This window comes from Sinocyclocheilus anshuiensis, unplaced genomic scaffold, assembly GCF_001515605.1.
Source record: "Sinocyclocheilus anshuiensis isolate Anshui unplaced genomic scaffold, SAMN03320099.WGS_v1.1 scaffold914, whole genome shotgun sequence".
NCBI lineage: Eukaryota > Metazoa > Chordata > Actinopteri > Cypriniformes > Cyprinidae > Sinocyclocheilus > Sinocyclocheilus anshuiensis.
In genome coordinates, this window is record NW_015539870.1 from 2,606,774 (window position 1) to 2,628,936 (window position 22,163).

General features: G+C 35.9%; 1 protein-coding gene across 1 annotated transcript in view; it reads right to left on the reverse strand.

The window, feature by feature from the left end:
• Positions 1-3,574: 3,574 nt before the first annotated feature.
• Positions 3,575-22,163, reverse strand: part of LOC107685163 (ceramide glucosyltransferase-like) — a 37,105-nt gene continuing 18,516 nt past the window's right edge. Inside the window, exons 4-10 of the mRNA XM_016481679.1 lie at positions 11,531-11,633; positions 9,814-9,915; positions 9,064-9,176; positions 8,281-8,459; positions 7,189-7,275; positions 6,722-6,908; positions 3,575-6,351 (exon numbers count right to left, since the gene is read on the reverse strand). Coding sequence (XP_016337165.1) covers positions 6,181-6,351; positions 6,722-6,908; positions 7,189-7,275; positions 8,281-8,459; positions 9,064-9,176; positions 9,814-9,915; positions 11,531-11,633 — 942 coding nt within the window. The 3' untranslated portion in view covers positions 3,575-6,180. The remainder of the gene's footprint in view (positions 6,352-6,721; positions 6,909-7,188; positions 7,276-8,280; positions 8,460-9,063; positions 9,177-9,813; positions 9,916-11,530; positions 11,634-22,163) is intronic.

Below are 22,163 nucleotides of genomic sequence, written 5' to 3' on the forward strand. Positions count from 1 at the left end.
AGACCTTCAATTGTATCTTTACTCTTTACAGCCATAGTAGAATGCAATAAATAATGCATCAATATTAATATTTAAACAGATAACTCTGTACAGTCAACTTTTAAACGACTCTTATATGTTAGTGATGCCTATAGGAAATAACAGTGAGTTGTCAGCAAGATGGCATTTTCATTTCCATCCATGCCCTGTTCTCCTAACAATGGGCTGATGTGAGATAAGCACTGACAGGCGTCCTGCGGGCAAGAACACAGAGACGATAATACAGCAGATAATACAAAGAGACACAACAGTCCGGCCTCAGGATGCAGGAATACTTAGAATCGCAGGGATTGCTTGTAGTTTCGGGTCAGTGAAACGCTGACAGAGGACTGGTTGGAGAGAGCAGATGGTTGGTAGCGCTTGTGTTAGTAGTGAATCACAGCCCAGCAAACACTGAGCACTGACCGCCAGCACACTCACATCCCTGTGCCTTTATTTGCACTGCTGTAATGCCATTATTTGCACAGATATGCACCGAAACTACTGGGCTGACAGCAAATTGATCAAAAGCAATGACATCAGATCAAGTGATCGGGGCAACAGGAAATGATGCAATAGAAAATACCTGCCAAATACCAAGCATTTTTTTTATTTATGAAAACACACCAATGCACTGTTCTGAAAAAAATTAAAGTTACTTATACTGCGGGGCCGTTGAATGCTTGAATCTGATTGGCTGACGAATGTTAAGGTGTGCAATTATTTTCAGGGAAAGGCACGGCTAAAGTAGTTCCAGGCAGCTCTGGACCGCATTACGTCCATATCACTTCGCCAAATGATTTCAGTTATTTCAAAGGTCCTTACAGCCTAAAACAGCAAAAGAACCAAAATCCACAACGACACTGACCAAGTGAATAAATATAGTAAACAATAGGACAAAAACGCCAAATTACCATGTTTTGCCACAAAGTTACATTTTATTGTCCGATTTTTTAGCTCAATAATGTCAAAGCTACATGTCATTTCTCACAAGCAAGGTCATACGGCGTTGTTCTTGAAACAGATGAACTCTGTTTCGCGTCGTGGCCTCGGTTGTGCATTATTTTTTAATAATTCAATGGCCCGTTGTCAATTATTCTTCAAATATTCATATTATTCACACAATGGCAGTAAATAATTCATAATTGATCGATTCTGCCTGATTCTTCATTTTTCCCTTGTAAATTTTTTTTTTTGTTTAGAAATCCTACTGTGTGTTATACCATTTAGCATTGATTATATTCACAATATAGAATACTGGTCATGTAAATAAATTTGCAAACCACGCTTCTGAATTTGGGTGGGAAAAGCACCTCTCAAGCCATTAGACCATGTCTGAAAAAAATATTTATACAAGTTACTAAACACTATGTCATCATAATATAAATATGAAATTAAATATTAGAGTTCAAGTGGAATTAATTATTAGATTTTTATCAACTCTTAAACCCACTACATAAAGCCGAGTTTGGGAAACCATGGTTTAATGTAATGTTTAATGCATTTTATGATGTTGATATAAAAAAAAAAATAGAATATATTTATTTCTCTTTGCTTTTTTATATCAATATGGTACATTTAATGCCGTTTAAAACAAGTTAAATAAAAAGTAATCTAAAAAGTAGTCTGAATACATTACCTAAAATGAACAACCTAGTTCACGTTACTAAATACAGTTATCATCATGTAATCAGTAATGGACTACAATTTGTAAGCTCTGACAGTGCAGTGAAGCTTAAATGCCTCGTTTTTAAGGTAAGGGGTTTTAGCGAGCACATTATTGTTTATCAGGGTCCATAAAATGAGTTTTCTTCTAACTTCAAATGATATACCAAGTAACAAAGTCATGCCTAGATCCTGTGGATGAGTGTGCATTTGACAGTTTCAGACATGTGATGTGGTGCATGCATGATGACAGAAACTCAAACACAGGAAGTCAGAAAGAGGGGCAGGGAACTGACTTCCATTGCTTTGAAAGGAACTATTGTATTACTAATGCAGCTAGCCACGAACTACTAAAACTACTCTAAATGCAAGCATGAGGATCACACACAACAGATTCGAGCTGAGGAAACACACTTCTTATATTGCTTGATAAACCTTTAATATATCTGTAATGACAGTTTCCAGCTGTGGATTACGCATTCAGCATCAAGAGTACAGTACACAACATCTACAAAATAACACAAAAGTTCAAAAACTGAAGTCTGTCCAGCCATACCTTTACACTGCAGAAAAGGAATAACTAAAATCTACAACTTGATAAATTAAGCCTTAGGGAGCAGTGTAAGTAATGGATATCAACCAAACTTCATAAATAAACTGTACATATTTAAAAAAAAAAGTAAAAGCTTCAACTTTTTGTCAGCACATAAAATAAAAGCGGTGGATCACAACTAGACTTTTTTTCTACTCTGACTGATGACCGTATGGTAAACATGTAGCAGTAGTTTCTCTCGGGTCGCTTTGAGTCCAATGCTGTAGACTTAAAGATCGTTTAAGTGAGTGAAATGTAGTAATGTTAAATCATAGCACAGGATATGACACTTAAACTTTGTCTCAAGACATTTTGAGACCGTCTAGGCAGCTCACTACCATATTGTTTCCGATCCTGTAAATGCGTCCCAATACGGTTGACGCAGACTGAATTTCTCAATTGTTTTGTGTTACTGGTTTTGAGCAAACGGCTGTCGGCAAGTGCAGGACAGCCACATTTTCTCACGTCCACACGCCACCATACGGGTCACCAGTCTTTCACAAAACATGTTAATCTGACAAACATACAACTGTACATCAATGAAAAAAGAAAAAAAAAAGTCCAGTTCCCCACAGAGAACTTTACGATAATACAATCCTTTCAGAATTGGCTTATCAAAAAGGCAATATTTCTGCAAACACGCGCTCAGCAGCATTCTCTCACAGCCACACGAAGAGGGGAAAAGTCTAAACGGGAAATTTACAGTGCATCGTAGACTTTTCATAATTGAGGTGAAGTTTCTTTTTGACACATGTATAATATTTCACATATATAACATAAGCCGATATGGTTGAAAGTCAAAGAGAGGAACTGAAGAACAGCTTTCCCCTTCCCTAAAAAAAAATGTTAAAGTTTCTACTGTGGTGTTTCAGGTGTTACCGATAAGACGATGAAAGAAAAGTTAGTCACATGTTCATGCGAAGGTACATTCAGTTTTACCAATGGTGCAGAACTACAACACATCGGGCCTTATTCAAAAGCAGAATGAATTTGTTAATCATTCATAAAACGTCTGTTGTTAAGTAATAACTTTTCCTGAAACTATTATTTTATTATAATAGCGCAGAATTCAATGCAATCATTTATGCAAGAATGGTTTGAACTAATTATTCAATCAAATGCTACTATTATGCAAGAATTCATGAAATTACGCAATTCGACGCAACAATTTGATTGAAAAATGGTTTTGTGAAATTATTCATTTCAATGCAGCTATTTACGAAAGAATCAGTGGAATAATTCGCAAAACCTTGTTTGCATAACTGGCACACCAAACTGAATAATGTATAATATTTCACATATATAACATAAGCCGATATGGTTGAAAGTCAAAGAGAGGAACTGAAGAACAGCTTTCCCCTTCCCTAAAAAAAAATGTTAAAGTTTCTACTGTGGTGTTTCAGGTGTTACCGATAAGACGATGAAAGAAAAGTTAGTCACATGTTCATGCGAAGGTACATTCAGTTTTACCAATGGTGCAGAACTACAACACATCGGGCCTTATTCAAAAGCAGAATGAATTTGTTAATCATTCATAAAACGTCTGTTGTTAAGTAATAACTTTTCCTGAAACTATTATTTTATTATAATAGCGCAGAATTCAATGCAATCATTTATGCAAGAATGGTTTGAACTAATTATTCAATCAAATGCTACTATTATGCAAGAATTCATGAAATTACGCAATTCGACGCAACAATTTGATTGAAAAATGGTTTTGTGAAATTATTCATTTCAATGCAGCTATTTACGAAAGAATCAGTGGAATAATTCGCAAAACCTTGTTTGCATAAACTGGCACACCAAACTGAATAATTCATAAAACTGTTCGTATCTAAATGGTCCACTTCCATTGAATAATTTGTAAAACCAATTCCAATTTACAGAAGAATCGCTTTACCAATTATTAAATGGATTTAATTCCATGTAGTTTACATTCGAATGATCTCGCAAAAACTCTGTTCGTGTTTCATGGATGAGGCCCACTGCTGTTCTGAGGTATGATTAATGTCTAATGGTCAACAAAATCTGAAATGTTTATTATACCACAACTGGACAAGAAAATGGGTTTGGAAGCTTGCTTTCGTCTCACAGTCTGAATACAGTAAAACTAATAATAATGTATATGATTATTGCTAATTGATTGATCCCCAACTTTTAATACTTCAACTGCCATGATACGAACAAATGGCATTCATTTCGTGGCCTCATGCACAAAACATACGTTTATTTCTAATAGTCAGCCCAAAGTCTTCAGTAGTAGAACAAAATCAGATGTATTCAAATTAGAAATAACAAACCAACACCAGAACAAAAACACAATGCAGCGTTTGGCATTGGACTAAAACAGTGTTTATAACTTTCTAAATGGCAGCTGATGGAATATGAAGACACGTGCACATGGCTCAAGCCAACGTGTTTTTCCTGAATCACATATAATGGTTTTCAATTAACAACAAGGCTTGAACAGTTCATGAGTAGAGTAGCATCTGTGAAACAATACTGCCAGTGCTGGCATGGGTCCTTCACGATCATGATTTATGAATGCATGGCGGTAAAGAAAGAGTCAAGAAATGATGGAAATACAGAAAGAGCAGTTTAACAACAAAGTGCTGGCAGTACGAAACAGAGATTAGCACTTCCTCAAGATAAAACCGTGGAAAAAAAGGAGAACACGGAGAAGAATGTCAATTGTTTCGTGAATACTGTTTGACTGTAAGAGTATATATGTTGTTGGGGAATGAGTATAGCCAAATAGCACACTGTGCGACTGTCATATTTTGAAATGTAACAGAGTGTAAATGTAGATGTTTGCCAGTTTTCATGCCACTCATGCCAAATTGTTTCAACTCAAAAAAAAAAACGAGTAAACTTTAACTTCTCAAACTCTTTACGTCAACAGAATTTGGTTTAATCGACTAACTGAAATGGCATCGGATGAAATGATCGGACAGTTTATGCATTTATATCCAGTCAAACGTCAGGAAAATACTGACAGCTTCTCAAACAAACAACAGCAGGGCAGGAAATGTGTTTTAGCAAACTCTGATCCTGGTACGAGAGCAACTACTGCAGAGAATGAAGCACGGGAAGACAAAAGACCTTGAAGAAAAGCCATGGTGTTGGCATTAAAGATGCCAAAATTATAACAATAAAACCGCTTACTCTTCAAATGGCACTACATTTCAGAAGATATGCGATTAAATCTGCAGATGTCATGTTGAGGAGTAAACCTCGTGCTCGAATACTGCAGGGAGAATGCAGGATCGATCGTCAGTATGCCACAATTCCCTATGTATAACCTCTACAGAAGATATTGCTCTGTCCAGTAAACATAAAATGGACCTGAGTGGATCCGTTTTGAGCATTCAGAAGTCCAAAAATGTATCAAATATGGCAAGAGTGCTGTATGTTGAGAGCAACACTGTGATAAGCAAGTGATCCATTCATGCGCTAGTGCCATTTTAAAAGACTTCAGTCATTCTCCACCTCACTATTACCGTTAAAAACAGTACCATTCATCCAAACTCATCATAAAATGGATATGTCACGAGACAGCTGTTAAACCACCACTAAACATGTTTGCACAACTTTTTTTTAAATAAAAAAAAAGTTACATTTAGATACGTTTTTATCAGGGTTACTGATGCCCGCTGAAGTGCCGCCTCCTCTTCTTCTTCACCCCTTCATAACTTTTGGCTCATCTAGAACGAGGTCTCAAATTGTTAAGAGACCGCACAGGAAAACAAAAAAAGCACCAAGGACATAAATAGTCTATTTGCTAAAGTAACAGGTTAAAAACTAGCAGAAGTTGGAATAACCCCTCCCCCCATCTGCGCCCACTTCTTCTCATAGTTCTGTGTCCATGTACACATCAGTGCAAAGTCCTAGGCACACGGTGCCGTTTAAACGTCCAAGATTTCCTCTGCTGTACCTCCGCAACGCAATCGGTAGCGTCCCGCCCTCCAGCTGATGGTGGGGTCCCAAAGAGCGGACAAGAAAATCTGAATTGTCATGGACTCCCTGATGAACCAGGCCACTGCGTAGTCCAGCTTGGAGAAGGATGGAGGACCGCCCTTTGAGGGAAAAGGAGTAGAAAGACAAGAATTACAACAAGAACCGACAAATGTTGCAATTCAAGATAAAATGGCTTTGAAGAACAACTTATGATGGAACAACCTCGGTCAAATTTTGCTTGAAAGAGTTGAAAATGAAAACCATCTGTTTATAGAATTTCCTCAGAGAGTTGATTTGGATGTCAAACAAGAAATGTTTCTTCAGAAATGTGACATTTCTGAGTAGAATGAGGTTAGGATTGGATTTAAACTCTGAAACAATGGGGCGAGGCTTGATTTTATCCTTTGGGAATTGATTGGAATGGTCAAAAATGGTTGTTTTGAACCAGAATGGAGCTGAAATGCAAATTTGCAGTGTATTGCGTCTCACCTGTACTCCTCTCAGCTGGATGTAATCCGAAATGAACCAGGCCAGGCAATGGCACAGGAAAAACACCATGATGTCCCAGCGGAACACGTGGTGGGCGGCCCAGCCGATGAGAAGACTGGCCACAAAGCACTCGGAGATGGGCTCGATGATGGTGGCTGGCAGCATGTTGATTCTCAGTTTGGCCCATCTATTAAGAGCAGATTACAATGAGATGAGCTCAGCTGTTTTTTCGCACCACAAAAATGGGAAATGTACCCATCTAAAGCCACAAAACAACATCATGTCTTACAGCTGGATAGCTTATTCTGATGAACGTATCAAAAGATGGACAAAATCTATTCAAGATATGCTCTGTACTATGATGCAATTTAAAAGATCCATCTGCAACGCTATCATCAATGCGCTGGAGGTGGCCCCATCCGAAAAACAGTACTGAACATAAAAAGCTGTTCGAACAACCGCCGTACCTGATCATGCGAGACTGGAATTGTGCAATGGAGTACGAGCCAGAATTCTGCATGGCTACCTGCGTTGCCATGGAAAATTTCCATCCTCTGCAAGAGAAACACCACGTCATTGAACTGGCAAATAAAGGACATTTTAGCCGAGGCTGAGAGATACAATTCTGAACACACATTAAAGGAATATTTCATTCAAAATGAAACATTTGGTTATGATTTATTCACCCTCATGTTGCTACACACCCACATGACTTTGAGATGATCTATTCCATACAATAAAAGCACAGGGAAGCCAGACTGTCAAGCTCTAAATAATAGACATATTAAATTGGTGCATAGAAATAAATGCACTACATACTAAATGCTACTGAACGACTTCAAATGATTTGATAAGGAAAAGATCAAAACTGAAATTCATTAAAAGTCATTGCTTGAATTTTAATTCATTATAAACTCAAGTGTTTTAATTAATTAAAAACCTAAGTGTCTTATAACTGAATATACATGGAAGTGAATTCGATTTTTAAATTATTAACTGAAATTAAATTTTTTTGGCATTAGTCACACAAAGCTATCGCATGGAAACCTGGAATATAGAGCACAGCACTACTTTTATGATACATTTATGATTTTTTTTTCTCATCGTTAGCAGTGTTATAATTAAGCTAAAACCAAAACCATAAAATATGTTATATTTAAAAAATAAATGTTAACTGAAATAAACTAAACTACATTTGAAAAAAAAAAAACGCATTTTTAAAAATAAAAATAAAATTTCAGTTAGAAATTTTTAAAATGTTGTTTAATTTATCTGAGGTACTACAATAGCAAACAAAATAAACTAAATCTAATTAAAAAAAAATTATAAAACTATATAGACACATTTTTTTAAAAAGAGCAGCGTGAACATTCTACTAAACATCTCCTTTTGTGTTTCACAGAAGAAATAAAGGCAGAGTTTTGGAACTACATGAGGGTGAGTGAATAACAGAATTGTAATTTATTTATTCCTTTAAAGACGATGAAAAAATGTAACCCGATGGAGTGTGATATCAAAAGCTATTAGCACTGCACAGATATTTAATGAGTCTGGCAAACCTGTCTGCGATGGCCTTGGCCATGAAGTAATCTTCAGCGATGTACTGAGCAAACGCAATCAGCCCGCCCGCTTGGTCCAGGATGTCCTTCCTCATGAGACACGACATCCCCGTGACGCACTTGATTCCCGTTACATTGGCCGAGATGTAGGAACGAGGATGTGACGTTCCAAAATAAACCTGCAGGATTTCATGTGGGACAGTGTTTATACTTCACATAATTCATCTCTAAAGATTTGACGCATCAAGATTTGTATTACATATGTAAACACTTCTGCCAGTTATTTATTAGCAGAGCTGTCAATTTAACATGCTAATATATTGCCTTCAAAGTCTGTTTTTGTAACGTCTATTAAATTTAATGTCTCATCTACTACAATAATATAATATTTAATCAATTGAGAGATGATTGGTGATTAGATTTTATGTGGAGCTAAAAGAAAATTCATAAATAAATCAATATTGTCAGCAGTTATTGAATTTTAATATTGCACTAATTTGGCAAAAGAGCTTTAAGGTTTAGAGAAACAGAGGAACTACAACATATGGTGTCCCATTTCAAGTTTGGAGCCTCTACTAGCAACAGAGCCACAACTTGGCAGTTTAATTGCAGTGTGACAGGACAGAACGGCCTTCGAACACATAATACACAGGTCCTATAAGCAATGACGAGTTCATAAGCATCTAATAAAACCAAAGCTTTCCAGAGCCAAATCCAGACGACAAACATCTTCAACACTGTCCCGACCAAGAATTTAGAAGGTCAATAGTGAAGGCTGCTGACCTGCTCCAATGTGGCGGCAAATCCTTGTCTGTCCGCCACGTAAGGAAGACCGTGAACCAGTCCCACCTTCTCCGTCATCTGATTAGCCATATCAGTGAGAGTGTCGGGCTTCACTGTTGAATATTACATCATGATTAGCACAGACACAGTTGTTCAAAGGTCAATCTCATGAAAACATGTCCTGGTCATTTTCCATTATTCTTTTCACAAGAAACAGTAAGAATAAAGAATTGTATTCACTGAAACACTCTGAAGATTTGCTCATCTGAATAATCTTTTGTTTAAAGGGGTCATATGACGTTGCTAAAAAGAACATTATTTTGAAGCGCCAGACTCAACCACTGATTTCTAGTCGTGTCCTCTTTTGGAAGGCCAAACAAAGTAGTTTCACTTTCACAACGAAACACACAGCGTCTCCACGACATGGCAGCGGCGGCAACAATACTACAGCGAGAATCAAAGTTACGCCTTCTTTGCGTGAACATTTGGGCGGCGTTATGCAAATCTTCCCACATAGTGATGTAGACATGTGGGGGCGTGTTTAAACGAGGCGTTTTAGGAGGGTGTGGACAAGTCTTAACTTTTATAAAGAATATCTCTTTGGGTTTGAGACTTTAGTCTTTGCAACTTTAGGGATCTTATCTATTCACGAACAGCTTGTAACACTCCAAAGAGAAAGGAAAACTTGAAATTGCATCATATGACCCCTTTAAAGTGCTCGGTTTTAGATTATAATGTGGGTAAGCTTACCTCGAATGCCACTGTCACAGATCCAGACGAGTTCGTACCTTGCCCCTTCATAAGCTGGCATGAGGTTATTTATTTTTGGATTGATGCCAACTTTCTTACCCCCTAGAACGAGATAAAGAGAAAATAAATTACAATATCAATTACCATTAGGGCTATAAATGATTGTACCATCATACCATACCATCACAAAATTTGGCCATTTTAAAAGAAAGTGTGGTTATCAATTTATTTGTCTTTTTTGCTGTCAGTTACAGATGTTTTTAGAGTAGAATGACATGAATAATAATATTCCAGAAATTAAAATATATTAGAAAGCATCTGAAATATAAAAATATTTCTCTTTTGGTTCACTTTTGTTACAACAGGGACTACATTCCATGTACACTGACCGATACCCAGTCCACATGAATATTACATAATAATAATAAAAACATGATTATTTCTATGCATTTTTAACACAATCCCCATCCCAGGTCTAGATCAGTCCTGCCATGTTCTCATTTAGAGATTAAATTCTCATCGAGAAATTTATTTTATATTTTCAGTTTAATTTTTAATTTTGCTATGTGATTTTGCTATTTTAATTAGTTTTAGTTATTATTTTAATATTTCAATTTAGCTTTCATTTATTTTTTAATGACTTTTAGTACTTCAACATATTTTATTTAAATTAATTGCCAAGGCACCATTTATAGTTTTCACTTTTTAATCTAATATTTCTATTTATTTCAATTAACAAAAACTATTTTAACAGTTTTAGTTAACCAAATAACATTATAAAACCGTATCAGCCAAAAATGAAATATGCAAACGTGAACCTAGAGTGAATTATGTTCATACCATTCCACTTCAAATTACAATAAAAACTATGACTGGAATTTCTGGAAATTAAAATTCACATTGACAGAAGTCATATTTAAAGATAATAATAATACAAAATAAAAATGCAAGACTACATATTAGATTAATGCAGTATAGTTGATTAAAGAATTTGACTTGAAATTAAAATGCACATACATAGATGTCATATTTAATAATAATAATTAATAATAACAATGCAAGATTAGATTAAATAAACATGATCAAGCGATTATATAAATCGTAACCGGTTTATCATCCATCAATAAAGCAGACCCTCTTTAAATCCCCTTTACGGATGGATGTAAATAAGGTCACATGAAGATGTTTATTTGTGGACTGAACACCTAAAGATCATATGGCGACAGGGCCTCTGAGTGCACTAATGCATTTCACAAAGCACGCTTTACCGACGTCAGATTGGCTGGTGGGGTAAACCACTCAGAGTTGTTTAAAGCTACACAACCTCGCAGACGATACATGTTTTCTAACATGGCTTCAGCTTGATTCGAAGCAGCGGATGACATCTCTGGGCCAACCCGTCTCCCCTGACTGTTTGTGCGGTAACAGACTGGCTGAAGGCAGCGGGGCGGATAACAGGACCCCAGAGAGACACCTGCTCCAGTCACCAGCTGTTCCTAACGAGCAAGAATCAATATCCACTCCAAGAGCTACATTTGCACATACACAGTTGGGTTGGCGTTCCTCTTACGGGGCTCCTCAGAGACCCTGCCATTTCCCTGCACACGGCTAAACAAAACTGTCACAGAGAACCGAATCCACGAGGGACAACACTGCCCGAGTTCTCTCTATTATTGGCTTCATTTCACATAAAAAGCGATTATCGTCAAATACTTACCTATAAATAACCTGGCATCAACATTGGGATATTTGCCCAGCAGCTTTTTACAAACATCGATAGCTGGATCATCATGGTCTTGGACACACAGCAGAATTTCATACTGTGGAAAAAGGCAGAAACAATTTTGAGCAACTCGGTCTGTTTGTAAAAGAGAACATGTCATCAAGTTATTATGGCACAATAATACATTTAGAGGCTGAGGTGAATTGAACCACACGGTTCATAAACGCTGGCTGTTTCTAAGAAGCTATTCAATTACCCACAGTCCAGCACAAGCTCTGTACTCTGCTTTATAATTGTGAGGAAGACAAGTTGAGGTCAAAACTGCCAAATAGTGGCTGCCGATAAATCAGTCTGGCATACAGCTAATGGGAGCTATATCATGGAAAAACATTAATATATTAATTTCACAAAGAGCAAAGAGGTTGGCTGATCATAACAGAGGTCATTTACTCATCCGTTTTAAAGATCTATTGTTTCTGGAAGAAGTATATGATCAAAAATACTAAAAACAGTAATATTGTGAAATATTATTACAATTTAAATGACCTGTTTTCTATTTTACTATATTTTAAAAATGTAATTTATTCCTGTGATGCAAAGCTGAATTTTCAGCATCATTACTCCAGTCTTCATTGATTATAATCAACGCTGAAAACAGTTGTGCTGCTTAACATTTTTGTGGACACCGTGAAAACATTTTTTCAGGATTATTTGATGAATAGAAAGAAATCATTTAGAAATAGAAATAATTTGTAACGTTGATGAATGCATTTACTATTTTGATCTATTTAATGTGTCCTTGCTGAATAAAACTATTAGTTTCTTTCAAAAAGAAGAAGAAAAATACCTCACTGACCCAAAATTTGTGAAGAGTAGTGTACATTGAAGTCTTAAAGACACATTAACAAATGGTGAGATGGTGGAAAAAGTTACATAAAGAAATTAAGCAAAAACAAGATAATTGCAATTTTAAAAAATGTATTAAAATAAAGCAATAAGCCCCGTGAAGCCGTGGTTTACAGTGAATTTTTAACAGCTAAGGTGCGTTGTTAGACAAGACGCGAAGCGCAGTGCCTAAAACTCCCTTAGCGGTTATAAATTCACTGTAAACCACGGCTTCACGGGGCTTATTGCTTTATAAAACGGTTATTCCATATACGTAGTAAGGTTTCACAAAATAAAACAGAGCAAATAAAGTGTAACAACGCCAAACAATGTAGTTCCTCAGAAACGGTTGTGGTTCCAACAAAGTGGTTGCCGAGCAACACACAGACGTAAACAAAAGGTGTATGTTTGTAGCATAGACTGTAAAAAAAATAGTTTAAAAGGGTTTGTAGAGTAATTTACAACAGCTTCGAACTTGGCTCAACCAATCAGAATCAAGGACCGGAACTATACGTTTTATAATAAATAATACGAGTGACTATTTGCACTGAGATTTAATTAGCTGATTCTAGGTCAACTAGTTACAGCTTGGTCATTAACCTTCTACTGTGTGAAGTAGTACACTATAAATGTTTCATATTAACAGCATTATCTGCCACTACATGTATGATACTGGAGAAGTAGCATTTCGGTGACCATTATCTTCTTAACTGTAAGTACTGTAGTACTGTCAAAATCAGTCAGCTTTAGCATGGCATTCAAGTAATATCTGTACATGTTGGGGTGCAATTAGTAGATTAGTAGGAAGAATGTGGGATTAGAGGGGTAATATGTGTTGCCCATAATATTATATTATATACTAGGTAATATATATGCATTATATATGGTTAATAGTTTTTTTCTTCATCTCAAAGTCATTTTTCTACATGGCAGGTACATTTAGTTTAAACAAAAACAGCATTTAAGAAAATGCAAATAATGTGCTGCAAAGAATTTGATAATTATGATCATATATAATATCTAACATATATAATATTATGATATTTATTATGCAATAATATTATATTATAATAATTATTTAAAAAAATTGTTTGTGTGTAAATCATTTACAATATACATTGTTCTCATATTGCGCAGATGTTACAAATGCTTCTCATTGCACATACAACAACTTGAATACACCTTTTATATGATAAATGTTTTTATGAATATGAATTTTTAATTTCTGAATTAATCCATTCTGATATTTTTTGGGGCATGAATTCAACAACCATCTTGACTTTATAATAATAAAAACAAACTCATTAAAAACGAATTTTTATGAAATTAAAATCTTACATGGTTTAGCTATTTGTTTTTAAAGAAAAACATGCAGTGAAGCAGTTAAAATATGAAAAATATTTGAGAAATGTTTGTCCTCTAAATCAAAGTCAAGTGTTCCACGTGGTGACTGTCAAAATCGATAAAAAAATCTTTTAAAATATCAGATAAATTGACATAGTCCAGGCTGTCATAAAAATGTCATATGGTGCGACTCTTAAACATATAAAATAATTAACTTATTAAATAGTAAAACTGTTAAAAAAAAACATGAAAAAAATGACCTTAAAACTTGCTTTAAAAAATGAAAATTGGAAGTTTGTACTCGTATGCAAGTAAGTAAGTTGTAAGCAAAAAAATTCTCAACCACAGGACAAATTCATAAAAATAGGTGGCACAACTTTCCAATACGCTCACCATTCAGTCCATAATCTAAAAAGAATAGACTAATCAAACACCCAAAATAGTAACAGACACAGGGGTGCAAACAGCATCTGCCAAAAATATAACTGAAAAAGATGATGAAGTTGAATATCTCTTATAAAGCAACAGAAAATTCAAAGGAGTCTCAGAGCTGTGCACTCTACTGAATTGAGTGGCACAGAAAGTTTGGCAGGCCACATAAAGACTTTCAGGGAAGGCAGTTTGAGGCTTGGAGTCGTACCAGGGCCAAAGTGAGAAAGAACAGGCCTGCGCTCTGACAAGAGACGCCCGTCCCCCTCCAGCCACCTCATAATACTCCATAGTGACCATGTTGCCATGGCTATGGCGCGGGACACGGGAGCAGAAAGACAAAGGGGCTTTTCTGTGCTCTCAGAGATGTGGGTATGCGACAGTAACCCCGAGCAGGGTAATAGTGCTGCGCTGAAAGAGTGGGAGGCTCTCATTCAATTATTTATAGACGCTTCTGGGGAGCAGCCCCTCCAATTTAGATCCAGTGCAAAGAATCAGGAGCGCCTCTGATGAACTGTGCCGAGATCAGCCCGTCCCGAATGAGGGAGCATCATAGACTAAACATGTGGTTGTGAAATAATATAACAGATGAATACTAGCGTCAAAGACAGGTGAAGTGGAAAGCAAGGGGAAATCCAAGTGTTCAACATCTCAGATCTCGTGACATTCGTGTGTCGAAAACAGCAAAATAGAAGTGATTGTGTTTAGGGATGTTAAATTATTATATAAAATATATACTGTAAATACCATTAAAATGGACCACTGACACTCCTAATTGAGATTGTAGATAGAGTGTCAATGGTACATTTGAGAGATAGGTGGCGGTAATGCACTTATAAATCTGCGATCCGCTGTAAAGCAAGAAGAAGAAGGCGCCTGCTGTTGAGAACGCTCTCAGGACAGTTCGAACAGTTCGGACATTGCAGTAAATCAGAGGTAAAAAAAACGATATAAATACTGTTCAGTTTCTTGCACAGACCGATCGTTTAGTGTCTTTACACATCAATGTATCGTCACGAGCCGCAGGGTTTAATTTGGTTTTGTTTGTGTATGTTTTTTTTTTACTCTCAAAGCCGTGATTCCCATTCACTTCCATTATAAGACTGACAGACTGCAACGGTTTGTGTTAAAAATCTTCGTTTGTGTTCTACTGAAGAAACAAAGTCACCTACATCTTGGATGCCCTGGGGGTAAGCAGATAAACATCAAATTTTCATTTTTGGGTGAACTATCCCTTTAAGACACTGAAGTTCTATTACTTTCCACGTTCAAGGGCTTTGTATTTTTTCCATTTTAGTCTGAATCACATTAAAAGTGCAAAAAATTAATGCATGTCTGTCCATTGAAAAATACATTTAAAAAATACCAACACACAACTATCGATCCACAACATTGCCACAATGTTGCAACTGACAAATGTAACAAAGATACATTGTGGCAACAATTTACTGATATATCTAATAGGCAATAAAAGAATAGTCTCTGCATCAAATGTCTTTGATGATTATTCGGTTTATTAATACAAGCATCCCTTGGAGGCAAACCGATGAAATTGCTGCTGCTAAAAATTGCAATAAAATTTAACTAACAAAATTTTATATTATTTACAAGTTTTAGCAATAGCCTAGCTGTTCAAGCACTGAATTATCATTCTTTCCGTACCTTACATGGCAAAATGCACCAAAAATGCAGATTAAATATATTAACTGAGCGGTTATTCAAACAATAATCACTTTTTAATTTTGTTAGAATTTTGTTTTGGCAGATGATGGGATTTTTAATCCCACAAGCTGAATAAGGTTATTTTAGTGAAAAAAGTCCATAATACCATTGGCTATGAGCCTGTATAGGCAAGGCTGGTGGTGCTTGACCTACAGTAAAAGAACCGTAAAAGAATTAATGCATGCTGAAAGAGAAACAACTGCCTTAGAGATGCTGACATGTTCTGACAGATACAATCTCATGGATTAAGCAGGGTTCTTACACCCTCTCCAAAGCAAAAGTCTATTATTTTAGTTTAAAGCACACACATCTTACTATTTTTTAGATTTCTGAAGGCACATTAGCTTTTTGTCTATCCACATTCACAACTCTGTCTATGCGGTGTAAAAACACGGGTCGATTTTCACATGGTTCTGAACAAAAACAGCAGACGGGCTGATTGAAAAATGCACATTCATTCTCTGCCAGCAGGCGGCACTTTCGGAGCAGCAGAAATAATGCGGTTTCCCCGGTAACGGCTGTACATGAAGCAGTGCTGCGCTAATAAACGTTACTTTATCAAACATTATATAGTATGAGAGATGAAATGAAAATGCCATCGAAACTTTTCTGAAGGCAGTTCCCTTTAGAGATACATTAATATAAAACACCCGCGCTGCATTTTGACTAAAATGTTTATTCAACAAAATTAACAAACTATTCATTATTAAAGCAAATTATTATGAAACCAATGCAATTGCAATTTCAAGCCGTTTCAAGCCATTTATCCAAAATCCAAGCACTTTTCAAACCTTGAAAGCACTACATTAAAATTCAAGCATTTTCAAGGATTTCAAGTACCCGTATGAACCGTGCCAAAGTATGTGTCTTGACAAATTCGTCATCCACAGAAGTCAAAAATAAATATGCAAATTGCAGTTCCATGGAATGCCTGCAATGCCCAGGAATTAAGTCAGGAATAAACATGCTGTGAAAGAAGATACTCTTGCTGCTGGCATAGCTGTTGAAAGCAATTCATTATTTTTCATTTTTTATTCCCCATGCACTTGAATTTGAGAGCCTTGAAATGATTCAATTGGACATCAAGCATTTTTAATATAGCTACAACTGGCCAAAAATTAGACTTCCTCTTGTAATTGCATATGGCAAAAGCTTTATGCCATTTGCTTAAAAGAGGGAAGCTATTTAACATCTCTGAGGAGAAATTAAAGATGCATTTACACTCGTTTTGATCTGATTGAGGCCTGAATTAAAGAACTGGGGGAAACTTCCACCTAGAAAACTCATCTAATAATGTTGATGCTAGGGATGTTCATTTCGGTTATTTTCCTAACCGACGCTCGTTAACCGATTGTTAACCGTTAACCGACAAGATTATTTTAAATTAGAATTGAATTAAATTAGAAAGGATAAGTGTCTGTGACCCGTTAAAAAATACGAACATTTGTTTCCCGGTGATTAATTTTACATGCGCAAAATACAGCAAACAACAGAACATGAGGAGTCACATGGTCTTCATATCACATCACGCACCTGCAGCGCTTCTGCGAGCGGAGAAAAACATAATAAAGCTAGGCTATATAATGAATAAATAGGCCTATACGAGAAACATATTTTACTTAATACATTAAGAAAATGAAAGAAAATCTGTGCAACAAGTAGCCTAGTATGCAGAGTTTCTGTTCATTTTTGTGCTGTGCGAAAGGAAACAGACGGCAGAAAGCGGCATCCTTTTTTTCTTTAGGCTTATTTTACAAAAGCACAAATATTTGTTTTTTATTGTGAATGTACACAAATAAAGGCAAACCTTTTACAATTCCAATTATCTTTAGGACTAAAAGCAGTAGTTTCTTCCACTGTTAGAAGGAAAAAATGCAAGTGATTGTGCCGGCGCCGCATGCACGCACACAGTTAAGCTTTGTTACCTTGACAATGCAGCCTGTTCATTATCATAATAAAATACAATCAGTCAAACATATGTAGTAAAAAAAATATGTAGTAAAATCTGTGCCATTAAGTGTTATCACAGTACCGCCATGATGTTATGCAAAACATTTTGTTTTACGTGGATCACTCGCGTGAGTGAAGTAGGCCTACATAAATAATAACTTGCCATTCAAATACATCGCGAATACGGAAACATTTGATTTTGTGTGGAATGAGAGACCCAACGTTGGTTTCAGTTTCGTTTTAGCCTAAATTAATTTGTTTTGGCTTGTCGTTTATATTGCTATAGCTTCTTATATTTTTAATTCTTGTTCTTTTCTAAATACTGTTAATTGAAAGGATTTGTTGTGGAGTGAGGGAACTAAAATATCCTAGCTATGTTTATAGTGTTTATTATAATGTTTGTAAACATTTCGCGTCGGCATTAGGCCTATTTCTGAATGAAATAATAAAATGCGACTTATACGCGACTTATGTTTTCCCACCCCTAAAAAAATATTTTTTTTTTTATACGCGTAGGGTATTTTAACCATGCAGCAAACCTTTTTAAATATTTTGATAAATTACTGAAAAAATAAACAATTAAATGACTTTTTAAACCGTTTAACTGATTGTATTAATCGATCAAAAGTCTTACGGTCGGTTACCCGGTTAAAATGAACATCCCTAGTTGATGCACGATTGGCTTGTGTGGTCGAGAAGAGATATTTCATTTTACAAATAGATGTATCGATATCCTGAAATCTACTTAAAATTTTTTTTAGGAAAATACAATAAATAAAAATACAAAATACTTACATTTATAAAGCCAACATCCTACTAGTTGATTTTTAATTGTAAACTTTGAGGCTGATAAGACAAACATTTTTTCATGGTATGGCGATGCTAAAAATATAATAATATTTTTAGTATTAATATTTTTTGTATAAATAAATTAAAAATAATCAAGACCATGATCAAATGTTTAAAAGGAACACAAAATTAATTTTAGCATCACAACATTACAATGTACAGTATGAAATATGGATATTAAAAATTAAGCAAAGTGTGTGTTGCCTATCCAAGCCATCGCAGTTAGCTGCTGTTTCAACTTGTTCTAAACATTCACTTTAAGGTTGCGTTAGATATTCTTCTGTCATCATCTAAATGGAAAAATAGGGGAAATGAGTGTGCACAAATAACTAACATTATGCAATATCAATAAATATCGGCTTATAATCAATATGGTACCGATATATTATGCTACCCAGCATAACCACGCTGAAACAATCATTGCGTGTCACTGAGAAACATACAGACTGTCTGGAACACAGATACGGAATAAGTTAATGGAACATCACTTGATCCAATCAGATCAAAGGGACTAGAACTAAATGTTGAACGCAAAACATCTGATTGGCTGTGATTGTGTGGCGTCAGTAGTAGTTTCACGTGCAGTGCAGACAGGGAAATCGCTTGGTTTGGAATCTGGTTAAGATGAAATGATTTCAAATGGAGCTTTTCTAGATCTAGATGATGAGGTCTGACTCCTTCACAAAAGACGCTCTATGAAATAATCTTCCCCTCCTGTTGTTGTTCACTTGAAAATTCACAAGGAACGCTCCTAAAGAAGGGAACCACTTCTCCAACCCAACAAAGAGCAGCAGCTGGAGGAAGAATCAACATCTGTGCTGCTCAAACAGATGTTCGACAGAAAATAGAGCAGACTGTCTGAATGCACCACTGCAGAAATAATGTACCCCGTCATCTCGCTTCACACACACATCACCCGAATCTTGAGCGGAGCACAGGAAGAGCAGCAGAGTTTTATCCACCACCAACACTTTGATCGAAGACTGAACTACAGAAACCTCAACCTTCATTTGCTCGTGACTCATTGCGAAAGTCGACAGAAGAAACGATGAATCATCACTGAGGTTTCTACCTTTAATCATATAAAAATAATGCAGAAATCGATTGATTGAGAAAGTAATGACTGGATTTCTAGGTATACATTATTGTACAGGGGCGTCTTCGTTGAGGCGGCATGCGAAAAAAAAGCAGTGGGTTTTTACCTTTTTTTTTTATTGTTCAATTGCTGAATTACTACACTACCCATAATCCCAAAGTGTAATCAACCAATCAGAGAAGTCACATGTAAAATGGAAATGAGAAAGCAGGGTCATGGTGAGTTTTTGCAGGCTAGCGCAGGCCAGCTAAGCTGTGTTAGCTAAAGTTAGCTAGTCACATAGCAACCTAGCTATCTAAAGTTAATTGGTATAAATATGGTATGAAGTACTGTAGGGTCTGATATAAAAACACGTTAAAAAGACCCCAAAACTGACCCAGAAACCCCAAGTGCAATGATTTATTGTAGTATCTGTAGTAGTTTTTAACGGTTTAAAAAAAAGAAAAGAAAAACATTTTTACTGTAATACAATAAAGGTCTAATGAAAATACATTAAAAACTGACCCAGAAAAACCAGCTGATTTAGCTACAACAGTTTAAATGTACTTTTTCTTTTTTTTTAATACTTGGTAAAGATGTGTGATTTCAGAGTTGATTTAGAATTATTTATTTATAATTAAAAAAAATTTATTGCATTGACAAAATGAATGAGAAAAATATTCCCAGCACCAACTAAGGCCACTGAATAAGCTAGCAGTCACGGTTATATTGGACTGCCTATAGATTAGATTCAGGTTCATACAAACAAATGCAGTGCAGTTCTAGTAGCATTACTAGCAATCAAGTTTTTTTAAAACTATAATTCCATCAGAAGAGATTGAGGGGACTGGACTTTCTGTTTAGGGTAGGTCATGGAATTGCATATTATATGCCAGATCAATTTCATTTTTAATTTAGGAGCTCTAACAGATGGCTTACAAATCATCCAACGGTAAATGGGTTATTTCGCAGAGCAGCCACACCTGGAAAAGCTCCTCATTAGAAAAGCATCAGTGATTTGATCAAAAGCTTTGTGCTCAAGTCACGATGCAAAATAGAAACACTGTAATTAGACGGTGGCAGTGCTCAGCAACAAAGATGAGTATGTATTATCAGGGGACGCACCCTGCTTGTTTCCATCACGTCTGCCGTAACCTCTTCATTACTACTGAACAGTCGCCACCTTTAGCAAGTCTTGATGGGTGAACCTCATGAAGAACATATCCAGGACTTAGAAAATTAAGCTTATTGTAGAATCTAAAAAAAACAATTTTTTTTTTGTTTTTTTTAAATCAGCACATTAGAATGATTTCTGGAGGATCACTGAAGACTGGAGTAATGATGCTGAAAATTCAGCTTTGCATCACAGGAATAAATTACACTTTAAAACATATTCAAACAGAAAACAGTTATTTTAAATTGTAATAATATTTCACAATATTACCATTTTTACTGTATTTTTTTGTCAAATAAATGCAGCTTTGGTGAGCAGAAGAGACTTCTTTCCAAAACATTACACAATTGAACCAGCCCCAAACTTTTGAACACTGAAAATTTGTCATATAATGAAAATTTGTGGGGAGATGATCCTGAAATTATGGCAAAATGCTAAAAGTTGGCTTTAGTCTCTTTATGCAAAATATAAGGTCATATTAACGTGACCTGGACATGTTTTGTATGTACCTCATTAAGGTACAGTTGTACCTTTCAAAATGCTCAGGCCTGAATATTTGGGACGGCCTTCGGATACATACATTTGCTAGGAAAATTTGAACACCTATTAAAAATAGCCGTTGAAACTCTCCAGTCAGTGCCTTAAGAATGTCAGATAGGAATATCCCATAAACCGAGAACATAAACTTTATTTACATAAAAACAAAGCAGCAGTGCTTCTGGGAATTTAATTTTGTTTTGTTTCATCTTTGTATGAGCATCTCCAGCTTTCTATGTTGGTGGCCTGCTACAATTCACCCCGTTTGTTCTAAAACATCCCAGCAATGCTGTCTGACTCTAGTCACAAGCAAAAAAACTGCAGAGAACATAAACCAAGCTGCACATGACAGCAATGCGGGAAAACAGCAGCAGTGTGTAACAGATAAATGCCATCTCGATTGCCCAGCATCTCCATCATCAGGGTGCAATGACCCACCAGCACCTGGTGGGCGAACCACATTTTCTTTCCATAAACATAATGAGAATTTAAACAGACATCTCCCACAACCACTTAGACACGACACCCAGGTTTCTACAGGAAGTCACACATTTACCACCTAACAAATGAACACACGTACTGTTGCAAAAGTTGTGAATTATACATATATATATATATATATATATATATATATATATATATATTGTATCTATATATATATA